The sequence below is a fragment of the Euprymna scolopes genome, chromosome 15 (assembly GCF_053919585.1).
Source record: "Euprymna scolopes isolate OS-2025 chromosome 15, ASM5391958v1, whole genome shotgun sequence".
Classification (NCBI taxonomy): domain Eukaryota; kingdom Metazoa; phylum Mollusca; class Cephalopoda; order Sepiida; family Sepiolidae; genus Euprymna; species Euprymna scolopes.
In genome coordinates, this window is record NC_136496.1 from 3,817,406 (window position 1) to 3,831,497 (window position 14,092).

General features: G+C 34.8%; 1 protein-coding gene across 1 annotated transcript in view; it reads right to left on the reverse strand.

Moving 5' to 3' along the window:
* Positions 1 to 7,466: 7,466 nt before the first annotated feature.
* LOC145293697 (proteasome subunit alpha type-5-like) overlaps positions 7,467 to 14,092 on the reverse strand; it is a 56,211-nt gene continuing 49,585 nt past the window's right edge. The window contains exons 8-9 of the mRNA XM_080140111.1: positions 12,050 to 12,136; positions 7,467 to 7,971 (exon numbers count right to left, since the gene is read on the reverse strand). Of these exons, the coding sequence (XP_079996237.1) occupies positions 7,876 to 7,971; positions 12,050 to 12,136 (183 nt within the window). The 3' untranslated portion in view covers positions 7,467 to 7,875. The remainder of the gene's footprint in view (positions 7,972 to 12,049; positions 12,137 to 14,092) is intronic.

Consider the following 14,092-nt stretch of genomic DNA (forward strand, 5'->3'; position numbering starts at 1 on the left):
CAGTGAAAAACGGGTGTACATCAAATTACTACAAGTTTCTTTCTCACCCCATTAAAACATTGATCACGTATTATTACAATGACATTCGAAAACGAAGCTACATCAAAGGAAGCTCACTTTTGTAATGATTATTTGTAATAAGATGATATGGTCATTGAAACGAACCTGTTTGAGTGGGTGCTTCCGTTGCTCTTATTTAGATTCTATTTCTTTTTTTTTTGATGATCCGCCTGGAAGTTGAAATATTGTAGGATTTCATTCTGCATATTTTTTTTTTTATTGTTGCTCGTTTCCATTTCCCTGCTTAGTTATCCAACATGCGTATGTGTCGCCCAGGAGCAAATGGTGGCAGATCATGAGCTGCTCTATCGTGATGCATTTTCTGCATATTCTGCGTTTCAGTTCTTCACGGATATGGTCAGTGTTGGAAAATCTTGGGGTTGGAATTTTTGCACCTATGTTTGCTCTCATTATGCGGTTCTTCAAAAATTCAGCTGAACTTGGAAGGTTATCGTTGATTGGTGTTCGCAAGCATAACATTGCTAAGTTGGGGTTTCCTCCACCTACTCTGTCTTCATAAGTGTTCTTTTGATTGTGTTCTTTTGATTGTGCAATAAAGTGTAATTAGTTTAAGTTGTTCGAGCAATGCCAATCTTACAACTGCTGGACCTTGTACATCTGAGTCACCACTTAACAAGGCCCGGAGGCCACTCAAGGATAAGGGTTAGTGAGTATACAATAGTCAATGGGACAATATCGTATCATAGTAATCGTTAGTAGTGGAAATTTGGTAAATTGGATTATTTAAGGGAACGGCTTATCAAGAATTTGTTTACATTGGACTTGAAGACAGCCATACAGTAGTCAGCTAGAAACCAGGGAAATGGAAGAGAGTTCCACAGGCATGCAGTTCTAAGAAAGAAGTTTTGTTCGTGGAATCTATGTTCAGATAAAGAATGGGGGAAATTATTGATAGTGGTTTCAGCTAAACAAGTGTTTTTCATGAAAGTTTGGTGAGGGAAGGAACCATAGATTTGAGCTTAGACAAGCACTTTCCATGAAAATAATGATAAAGCAGAGACAGGCTCGCAACATCTCTTCTGTGGGAAAAAGGATGCAGGGAAGAGAAAAGCCCCCCCCCCACTAGGCTACAAAGTATTTTGAACTGTGTCAAGACAGGATAAGATCTTTCTAGCAACTCCTGCCCAGATGTGGCAACAGTGCTCCATTCTTGAATGTACCTGACTCTTATATAGGTAGAGAATTGCATCAGCAGTGAGATATGTACTGAAGCGGTAGAATGACCCCCACCATTTTTCCAGCAGCCTTGGCAACAGATTTGATGTACATGTTCCATTTCAGATCAAGAGTAAAGTTCAGATCCAGAAGCTTGTCAAAACATTAGGCCTCCCCAAGACGAGAGCCATGCATTTCAATTGATGCCAGATGGGGATCAGTGTTGATGATGTAAAGATAAAAGCTTGGTTTTAGATGCATTAAAAGTAACCAGCCACCTCTTCCCCCAATTGTACCACATCAGAGGAGAGAGAATCAGAGAGAACTTGGTCATTTACAACTTTTGAAGTGGTGCCATAGATGGTAGTGTCGTCAGCATAAATGTCTACAAATGATCTTAGGATGTGATTTGGGAAAATCATTGATGGGCTTAAGATTGACCCCTGAGGGACTCCAGCATTAAATACTGTGAGTTTCTGATTTCTGCCCATCAACCACTACTCTTATGAATCTATCAGAGAGAAATGATTTAATAATTGAGAAGACGTTTCCAGCTATACCGTAGCTGGAGATCTTGTGAAGTAAACCTTTATGCCATACCCTATCAAAGGCCTTTGATATGTCAAGAGCGATTACCCTAGAAAGGAAGCCTCTGCCGAGAGATTCGCTAATCCTATAAAATATAGCACATCTACTGTAGATCTAACAGAACAGAAACCATATTGCATATTACTGAGAAGATTATTTCTGCTGAGGTGGTTGACTGCTTCACTATTTAACACAGATTCCAGCAACTTACATATGATGCACAGGAGACTTATTGGTCTTTAGGGAGATGAGCGATCACCTGAATTTTTAAATATGGGATGTTTTCCAGGGTGTTGGGAAGCAATTCTATTTACGACAACGCTTAAACAGCTTTGTAAGTATGGGAGCTAGTTCTGGTTGAAACTTTTTCAGCACTATAATTGGAATGCCGTCAGGGCCAGTTGCTTTACTGGAATTAAAGTTTTTGATTAGTTTGACAACATCATGCACAGATATTTGTATGTCGCATAGTGTGTTTTCTGATACAGGAGGAAATACAGTGGGGTTGGCAGCCTTGATTACCTATGGTAGAATTAGCTGCAAAGTTCTTGGCAAAGAGTTTGGCTTTATCCAATGCTGACGAAATTACCTCAGGTCCATTGATGATGGTTGGGATAGAGCACACACTTCTATTCAGGATTCTGTTTGCTATTTGCCAAAACTGGTGGGAACTAAGCTGCTGCTCAGCTAGTTTGGACTTAACGGACTGAGCATACAACTCTCTTGCATACTTTATTACAGTGGTTGCTGGCAGTCCTGAAGGTGGTTTTAGGCTCGGTACATCTATTACGTTGGAAGCAATGGAAAAAGTGATTTCTGTGCGCAATAGCAGCAGCACATTCTGAACAGAACCAAGCCTGGCTGTTAGGTTTTTGCTGGAATTTGTTTAAGGGTATGAAACTGCCTATACATACAATTAACCCTTCCGTCAGGTTTAATACTATGGAGGACATATATTTTTTAAATATGGAACATGGAGGTAGATCTGATATAAATGTATGGAAGCTATTCGAGTCAGCCATAGAGTATCGATATACTGTATGATGGAGAGGTACGTCTGAGGGCTTATTACATTTCGTTTTTATCTTAACTGATACAAGCGAGTGGTTGGAAGATCCCAGTGGAGATAGAACAAAGGGTGAATATAGCTCAGGACAAGTTGTGAGAAAAAGGTTTGGAAAACTATCAGTGTCTAATTTCTGTGGGAACATTCTATCAAATGTAGAGATTGGTAGTGTGTTTCTCAGAGTTCCTGTATCGATTTTTACTCAAAACCTATGAACTCAATTTCTATTTGGCAGTTTTATAGTCACATATACAAAAGCTTCATCCCTCTGAGTAACAGAGAATGGTTTAATGCTGTCAAAAGTTAAGTTTTCAACTTGTTCCTGTAGTGCTTGAATATATATTGTAGCAATTCAGATGGGTTGCCTCTTCTTATGTTGGTTCCTCCTATATTGTGACATAGGTTTTTTGTTCTCTCTGCTTTGTAATCTAGACAACTGTTTCGATTTATTGTTTGATAAACAGCTGGCCAGTCGTTGGCTTTTCCACGTGTCACATTTTGATCCAAATGTTGGATAAGCTTCACGGCGAAAAGCGCGGCTTTTGTCACGATTGAAGCACTTTTTTGCTATTTTAAAACGTGTTGGTGTTCTTATTGCTGTTTTATTGTTGATTCCCAGAAAGTAATCTGAACGATTATTATGAGTTATTCATCGTCTAAATGAAATATCAGCTAAAATAGGTATTAAGAATGTTGACTGTGGAATTTGAACATAAAACAAACAAGTTAGGAATTTTAGCTGACATTCTATTTAGACGATGAAACGATCATAATAATCGTTCAGGTTATTTTCTACAGATGGTGGAACAATAAAATTGTCACACTAGAAAAGACGACATGATTCCATTTCCATTTGATGAAAACTGTTTTTTTTCTTGCAGACAATCTATGTTGACTAGTTGTGTACAAATCCCAAGAGCGATAGGAGCCTTCTATCATGTCTGATAGTGACACAATGTTCAACGAGCAAGATTGAAGATGTGCTGCTGTACAATTCATGCTCTATAGAGATCCAAGTTATGACAACAGGACCATTGCCAGCACCCTTAATATGCATTGCTGGATTGCCACAAATAACAGTGACTTGCCCAGAGTAATGAAAACAAAGTTTCCAGCCACAGTTATGGTTTTTGGTGTGGTTTCAAGTGAGGGCCACATCATATCTTTGAAATGGGCTTGAAAGTCAACACCAAAGTATACCTGGATGTGCTGATCCACTGGCACAATCAGGTGGTTGCTGACACACCGTGTGTGTGGGGCAACAGGACTCGGTGCCAGCCAACAAGTCTAAAGAGATTCAGGCTTGACTTTGTACCCTTCTCTCACTGCTCCCCCACCCCCACTCTCTGACTTGAACTTGCTGGACTAGTTCGTTTGGTCATATGTTGAAAACATCACCAACATGACCTCCCACAACACTAACACCAGTTTGATTGCTGCCATTTGCTGAGCTCCTGCCGGCGCTTGTTGAAAAAGCATGCTCCCAGTTCCAGACCCTATAGAGGCGGTGATTGAGGGTGAAGATGGCTACATCAAATAGATGCCAGCTCTACTACATAAGTTACTTGAATTGATTTTTTTCAATAAAAGTTTTGAAATAAATCTGTAGTGAAACTTTTATCGGTCAACCTTGTATTTTGATCGTCAGCATTATTCAGTAAAACCATAAGTTATTCTAAATGGGTGTTAGACGCTTCATACATTTTACCAACGTTAATAATTTATTCCAGAATTAAGGTTTTATAATAACTTTCTGGAAATGTGTAATTAGCAATAAGTTTTATTATTCTTTGTTGTTCTAATGCTGTCAACACACATTTCTGCATAAATTGTCTGGATCTGTTGACAAAGTTATCTAAAGACTCGTCAGATTTCTGTCTATATGACATTAATTTTTTAAATTCTCTATCGATTTGATGTGTTGAATGAACTTATAAAAAATAATCTGTGGAGAACTTTTTTCTTAATGAACACGTGTTGAACTTTTTTCTTAATGAACACGTGTTGAACTTTTTTAGTCTTTCATTTGTGATTTGTAATAAAATATAATTTGCTTGTTTTGTGTTTATTTTATGATAAAATTCAAAACTTAAATAATCGAAATGCTTTTGACTTGTAGAATTCCAGGCAAACGATGAAATGTTACCGTTATGATCCATCGCAAATATGGTTATGTTGGCACAGAAACAAATTCCAATGGCGTTGATAGAAGAAATATATCACATGTGTGAATTAAAAAAAAACAAACAAAAGATTAATTGGTATTTGTGTTATTATTCTGTAAAATACACTTTTTATTTCATTATTTTTTATTTCTCTAATGTTCATTTTATTTTTCATTGTGTCCCATACTGCCACCATGCAAAAGGTGGGTAGTTATAACAGAAGCAATGTCGTCATATTAATGATTTCTTAACATATAAACACAACATCAAACCCGTTCATTATGGCATGCTGTAAAGATTGAAAAATTAAAATTAATGACTGCGTGCTTTTATGCTAAAAGGTTTAAATCCTTGCGTGTAACGAAATAGTTCTATGATATCACTACAACTCTCATATTCTTGTCCAGGGTTGCCAGATTCATCTTTTTAAAATCAAATTTTGCAAACGTGGCCCTTTTTGAAGCTGTTTGGTATTCAAAAATTGTATTTGGCTTTTTTTTAAAAGCATAACACATGGATGAACTAAGGAAGGGATACAGATGATGTCATAAAAAAATACTCCTTCCTCTTTTAGTGGAGGAAGTAATGTCTTGTGTGACCCCCCCCCCATCTTTTTCAAAAGCTGTCCAATCTAATTCTGATATTTCTAACTTTAGTGAAATCCTTTTTACCACTGTTGACCAATTCAGTGAACGAATGGAAACAAAATTTTCATCTGATCTAAATGATAAAAACTTTACTTTCCTAGATCGAAATTAAAAAAAAAAGAAAATGACATAGAAAACATATTAAGAATTGAATTCTACATCTTCAACTTTTTCTACTGATGATAATGAAGCAGAATCAGCAGGATACATTTTTTCAAGCTTTGTTGCGGGTCAAGAAGATCAAAGTGAAAGTAAAACTGTATCTGTTTAATGAATTAGTAACAAATCAAAACAGAGCAGGTAGAAGTTGAGTTAAACCTAGAGACTGCAACTACAACAGAAATACAAAATCACAAGGATAAACCCTTTATAGTTGAGTGCACAAAAGAACTTGACTTATGCAGTTTTACAACTACTTGCAAGAGGTGATGATCCATTTCAGTGGTAGAAAAAGACGCAGGAGACCTTACCACTGTTGAATAAACTGGCTTCAAAATATTTAAGCGCATCACCTTCATCTGTGGAGGGTGAGAGGCTCTTTAGTACAGGTGGTAATGTGTATGAACCTATGAGGAACAGGCTGTGTCCTGAGAATAAAAAACTAATGTTTATACATTCCAACTTAAAAGAATTCAACTTTAAATACTGAGGAGAGTATGAGCAGAAGAGGAAGCAGGGAGTAAGTAGTTTTTTTCTTATCTTGTTTTTTAATGATATTCATTTAAAAATTCAAAATTGTACTTTGTAATTTTATTTAAAAAAAACAAAAACAAAAAAAAAACAAGAAAAGCTATAATAGCAGCCAGACCCTTAATAAATGTCAAATTAAATTGTGTTAATACGTCAAAGATATCAGATAAGTCAATTGGCATTGATGAAATGGTTTAAATTTAATAGAAAAGCGAAAAGTAAATAATCTGTCGATTAATTGACGATTACTGATTAATCAGAAGGGTGGCCAATAAGGCTGATTACTTGCCAATTAATTGGTGCACCTGTACTGTATAGTCCAATGGACCCATTCCCATGGTTTTTTTTATTGCCATTTATTTCCTACCTAATCTATCCAGGTGGTCTTGTTTATATATTATCACATATAAAAGCCAAGTACGTCCAAGGATGGAATACTGCTGCCATATCTGGGTAGGAGCTACTAAAAACAGCCTATCCTGCCTTGACAGAGTACAAAATAGACTCCGTGGCTTAGTGGGGATGCCCTTTTCTCTACCGTGCAACCTCTCTCTCACAGAAGAGACGTTGCGAGCCTATCCTTGTTTTATCGTTATTTCCATGGCAGGTGCTCGTCTGAACTCCAATCTCTGGTCCCCCCTCGCCAATCTTTCAGGAAAAACACCCGTCTAGCTGAATCCAATGTGAAAAATTTCCCCCACTCTATATCTGTGCCTAAATCAAAACGCGGATTCCATGACCAAAGCTTCTTTCTTAGAACTGCACGCCTGTGGAACTCTGTTCCGTCTGCCTGCTTCCCACTGGACTACAACTTGGATGTCTTCAAGTCCAATGTTAACAAATTCCTAATGAACCGCCCCCTTAAGTAAACACTTCATCAAATCTCCACACTAACGTAATGTACTTGCAATAACCCTTATCCCTGAGTGGCTTCCGGGCCTTGATAAGTGGTGATCACTGTGTAAAAAAAAAAAAAAAAAAAAAAAAAAAAGAAAAAAAACATACAGCCATAAAACAAAGCGTAAAAAAAAAAAACAAAAAAAAAACAGAAAAAAAAACAGAAAAAAAAAAAAGAAAATTTGAAATTTTTTTTATTATTTCTTGTTGATTCACATTTGACTGGACTTGAAAATGCTTGACTAATTTTAGCTGCGGTTCATCAAAACAAAGTTAAAAAAAAACTGAAGTTGGAATGGCGTGAACAAGTAAATAGAATGATTTGTGATGCCGTTCCATAGGACGTGACCAAAGTATCGTCATTTTGTAATGGAAGGGAGTGAGGAGCATCATGGTTGCAGTCATATTCTTCAAGCATTCAGTTAATCCAGGCACGATAGAAAAAAAACAAAATGTGTTTCATTGATAACCATTTCTGGTTGCTTCCCTTTTACGTTCGGAACAAGAAAATAGAAACGTCAGAAAATAGCATCAATTTGTGTCCTCATCAACACAAAAAAAAAAAAAGGTGAAAATATCTAAGACTTTAAATTTTGTTGTTGCCTTCAATTTCTACAATCACTTCTTCCAGTTCTTTCTTTGAACACATTTGGAAATTGTTTTCTCGCGTCACGGTAGCCATCTTAAATAAAAAAATAATATAGACATTAATATGAATTAAAAAAAATATAAAATAATATGAATTTTTAAAAAATACTAAAAAAGATAAAATACCAAAAGATGGGAAAAATATTTAGCGGAAACCAAAATGTTTGGTGCCGATTTTGTTTTAAGGAATATTTGACCATTTTCTGTGGCATAATCATGTTGATACATCATTTCAAATTAAAACACCAAAGTTAAGCGAGATTGAGCATGGTCAGTATTAAATGGGTGACCATTTGATAATACCAGGTGCTGTATGTTCTCTGAAGCCTGGAGAGGGATGAGTGTCACTGGGCTATTCTTGCCCAAGATACACTGCATAAAATAATGTGCTCTCATGCCTCTGGAGGGTTAAGAACTTCATCATCACTGAACCATTTTCATGTAATTTAACGTCAAATTAAATTTTGATTCTGAATATCTCCAAATATTTATTCATTGTAAAATTGTTTAAATCAGGTTACACAAAGAAGCGGGAATAAAACACAAAAATGGATCAAAACAAACAAAAACGTGATAAAAATCACAGGATCGTCAAAAGCACAAATAGATGACATAAGAATTAGATTTTACATCAATGCAACAAACACCCATCATAAAAAACATCAATGCAACATACACCCATCATAAAACACATCAATGCAACATACACCCATCATAAAAACATCAATGCAACATACACCCATCATAAAAAACATCAATGCAACAAACACCCATCATAAAAAACATCAATGCAACATACACCCATCATAAAAAACATCAATGCAACATACACCCATCATAAAAAACATCAATGCAACATACACCCATCATAAAAAACATCAATGCAACATACACCCATCATAAAAAACATCAATGCAACATACACCCATCATAAAAAACATCAATGCAACATACACCCATCATAAAAAACATCAATGCAACATACACCCATCATAAAAAACATCAATGCAACATACACCCATCATAAAAAACATCAATGCAACATACACCCATCATAAAAAACATCAATGCAACATACACCCATCATAAAAAAACATCAATGCAACATACACCCATCATAAAAAACATCAATGCAACATACACCCATCATAAAAAACATCAATGCAACGTACACCCATCATAAAAAACATCAATGCAACGTACACCCATCATAAAAAACATCAATGCAACGTACACCCATCATAAAAAACATCAATGCAACGTACACCCATCATAAAAAACATCAATGCAACATACACCCATCATAAAAAACATCAATGCAACATACACCCATCATAAAAAACATCAATGCAACAAACACCCATCATAAAAAACATCAATGCAACATACACCCATCATAAAAAACATCAATGCAACATACACCCATCATAAAAAACATCAATGCAACATACACCCATCATAAAAAACATCAATGCAACATACACCCATCATAAAAAACATCAATGCAACATACACCCATCATAAAAAACATCAATGCAACATACACCCATCATAAAAAACATCAATGCAACATACACCCATCATAAAAAACATCAATGCAACATACACCCATCATAAAAAACATCAATGCAACATACACCCATCATAAAAAACATCAATGCAACATACACCCATCATAAAAAAACATCAATGCAACATACACCCATCATAAAAAACATCAATGCAACATACACCCATCATAAAAAACATCAATGCAACGTACACCCATCATAAAAAACATCAATGCAACGTACACCCATCATAAAAAACATCAATGCAACGTACACCCATCATAAAAAACATCAATGCAACGTACACCCATCATAAAAAACATCAATGCAACATACACCCATCATAAAAAACATCAATGCAACATACACCCATCATAAAAAACATCAATGCAACATACACCCATCATAAAAAACATCAATGCAACATACACCCATCATAAAAAACATAAATGCAACATACACCCATCATAAAAAACATCAATGCAACATACACCCATCATAAAAAACATCAATGCAACATACACCCATCATAAAAAACATCAATGCAACATACACCCATCATAAAAAACATCAATGCAACATACACCCATCATAAAAAACATAAATGCAACATACACCCATCATAAAAAAACATCAATGCAACATACACCCATCATAAAAAACATCAATGCAACATACACCCATCATAAAAAACATCAATGCAACATACACCCATCATAAAAAACATCAATGCAACATACACCCATCATAAAAAACATCAATGCAACATACACCCATCATAAAAAACATAAATGCAACATACACCCATCATAAAAAAACATCAATGCAACATACACCCATCATAAAAAAACATCAATGCAACATACACCCATCATAAAAAAACATCAATGCAACATACACCCATCATAAAAAAACATCAATGCAACATACACCCATCATAAAAAAACATCAATGCAACGTACACCCATCATAAAAAACATAAATGCAACATACACCCATCATAAAAAACATAAATGCAACATACACCCATCATAAAAAAACATCAATGCAACGTACACCCATCATAAAAAACATCAATGCAACATACACCCATCATAAAAAACATCAATGCAACATACACCCATCATAAAAAACATCAATGCAACATACACCCATCATAAAAAACATCAATGCAACATACACCCATCATAAAAAACATCAATGCAACATACACCCATCATAAAAAACATCAATGCAACATACACCCATCATAAAAAACATCAATGCAACATACACCCATCATAAAAAACATCAATGCAACATACACCCATCATAAAAAACATAAATGCAACATACACCCATCATAAAAAAACATCAATGCAACATACACCCATCATAAAAAACATCAATGCAACATACACCCATCATAAAAAACATCAATGCAACATACACCCATCATAAAAAACATCAATGCAACATACACCCATCATAAAAAACATCAATGCAACATACACCCATCATAAAAAACATAAATGCAACATACACCCATCATAAAAAAACATCAATGCAACATACACCCATCATAAAAAAACATCAATGCAACATACACCCATCATAAAAAAACATCAATGCAACATACACCCATCATAAAAAAACATCAATGCAACATACACCCATCATAAAAAAACATCAATGCAACATACACCCATCATAAAAAAACATCAATGCAACATACACCCATCATAAAAAAACATCAATGCAACATACACCCATCATAAAAAAACATCAATGCAACATACACCCATCATAAAAAACATCAATGCAACATACACCCATCATAAAAAACATCAATGCAACATACACCCATCATAAAAAACATCAATGCAACATACACCCATCATAAAAAACATCAATGCAACATACACCCATCATAAAAAACATCAATGCAACATACACCCATCATAAAAAACATCAATGCAACATACACCCATCATAAAAAAACACACACGATAAAATTTGGTAATTGAATAATTTTGCTTGCACAAACACCAACAATTAACTGACAAAATGACTCAACTGCATAATTGGCGACATAGATGAGTCGACTGTTCTAAATATTCATTTATAATCAAATGTTACCATATTGCTGTCAGACTCACTCATTTGTAAAAACCATTGTCCCCAAGTTGATGAGATGGTGCTTCTTCAGAGGAGGACAACCATCATCACAGGGGACAGCGAATAGTTAATTTGTTTTACGTATCATTTTTGCTACGCATCACATGTGATCAGATGTTTAGCTTCACTGTCATTTGACAAAACGTTCATGTGTGACGGTCGCAATTACGTGTTGCTGCGACTTCAAAGAAATCAAATGTCGTAAAAAAAGGTGTAATGAAAAAGTGGGCAGTTGCCTAGAAGTTGGATTGCATGATGCACTTGTGTCGATTTTAAGTTTAGTATTTTTTTAATTCTAAATGCACTTTTACTGATTTTCAAGATTAAAATAAAAAATTTTTTTCTGGATTAAAATAAAAAATTTAAGAATCTTTCCTAAATTGTCCAACTTTATAAAAAAATTACCTCAACATTAGTTGGATCCAATTTTTCTTCCATGACTTGTTTCAAAATTGTTAATGCTTGCTTTCGTGCTTCATCCAAAGTCATTGACTACAAAAAAAACAAAAAACATTAAATTCTTTAAAACAAAAGAAACCAGTTCATATAATTTTTAGAGAAATAAATTTCATTTCATCACTAAAAAAAGAAAAGATGGAAACACAATCTTATTCAAGGGAGAGAATTCAGTTTTGCAGTTTTGAAATGAATGATCAGGTAAAGGACACTTCGCAATGTCCTTCGTGTATTCGTTCGGATTGCCTGTGGATGTCGGTGGTTCGAGAGGTGTCTTGTAATTGTTAAAGGAAAGCAGCTTAGTTTTACCAACCATTTACGACCCCATTCCACTACGATGTGGAGGTCATTTTCCAATGATTCTGCCAGTGTCTTAGATCTGTTCTCCCCTCACGCATGTTATAGAGCATTGTGACATGGCGATTAGTACAAAGAGTACATGTTTAATGAAGCAAAACTTACCCCTTTGCTATCGAATATTAATTTTGGGATGATCCTTCTGGAGATAAAACTATCTTATAGTATCACAAGGAAAGCATAAACTTCATTAATGCCAACACGAATTTGATTAAAATTTGACTCATAATTCAGTGAAGATGATTAAAATTGAAAATTTACCACACAAAATACACATTGTACAGCAGTCAAAACAGTTGTTTGAAAAAACAAAAACACACACAAAAAAAGAGAAAACTAAAAACTGAAATATAAAAAAAACAAAAGCAAATGATTTGCTTGGGTGTTTTTTTTTTTGTACCATTATTCATATTTGAAAATCGCATTTTAAATAAAACCACTTTGAAGCATTTACGTGTCATGCTGAGGTAAATATCATCCAAAAAATTTGGAAAATAATCATATAGAACTTTTTATTAAAATAAAAATTGATTTTGTATTTTATTTTATTGATCCGCCTTGATAATTGCAGGAGTACCAAAAGTAAAGAAGGGGAGACAAGTCATTCTTTTATTAAAGTAAAGATGAACACCATCTGTTATTGTATTTCTTTTCATTTTCTTCCTTTGAAGATTGTAACGCTGGGTATGGGGCAGCCAAACTAGCTGCCAACATTGCCCTGCTTTTTACTGAAACCAACCGAGAGCTCTTTTTAGTATCCTTGCTGTTCCCTTAAGTGCGATTGTCTGAATCTCTTTTGCACTTGGTTCACCAGGAATATTAGTTAAGTAGGACTTCAGGTTCTTCTTCGTAAGCCCTGTGGCACCTATAATAACTGGTATAATTGATACCTCCCTAAGATTCCAGTTTCTTTTCATAAGTCTGTGTGTTTGTATGTCTGCTGAAAACTTTTGTCATCGGCATGAACTTAGTATTGTTAGAAAGAGAGAACTCTCAGACAAAATATGGAAAAATTAGAAAAAAATCATCATTTCATGTAGAAATGTTGTTTTGTTTGAAAGGGGAAGTCAGGTAAAAATCTTGGTTTCGACGCTGATTGTTAATTGTGCATGCGTGAATGGTTATTTCGTTATTTTAAAAAAGCTCAATTTTCAATGTGATAACATCTGTATTGTCATGATCCAATCAATAGTCTGTTCACCTACAAACTTAACTTTTGCAAGTTCGTGTCCACCACATGGCATTTTTATTTTATTTTTAATGTTTTCTCCCCCCAATCTTTTAAAATTCTCAACTTTCTTATGTGCACTGGCCACGCAGCATTTTATTTCTTTTAATAACACGATAATTAAATTTTTGTGCTTTTATTGTATCTTTTGTTTTTCGTTAAATTTTTCTTCTACCTTTTACGGTTCTCAACTTTACGGACTATAAACACAAACCTTTCTAGACTGAAGCAGTATTTAATAAATTTCTTTAAACTGCCAAACAATCATGTTGGAAAAATGGTCAGCTGCAGTTTCAGGTTTTTACCCCTGCTATCATTTGTTTGTCTCCATTTTTTGCTTATAAATTTTGCTTTTGGTTTAGATTCTGGCTGATGGTACCAAAGTCCAGTTTTTTTTGTTTTTTTTT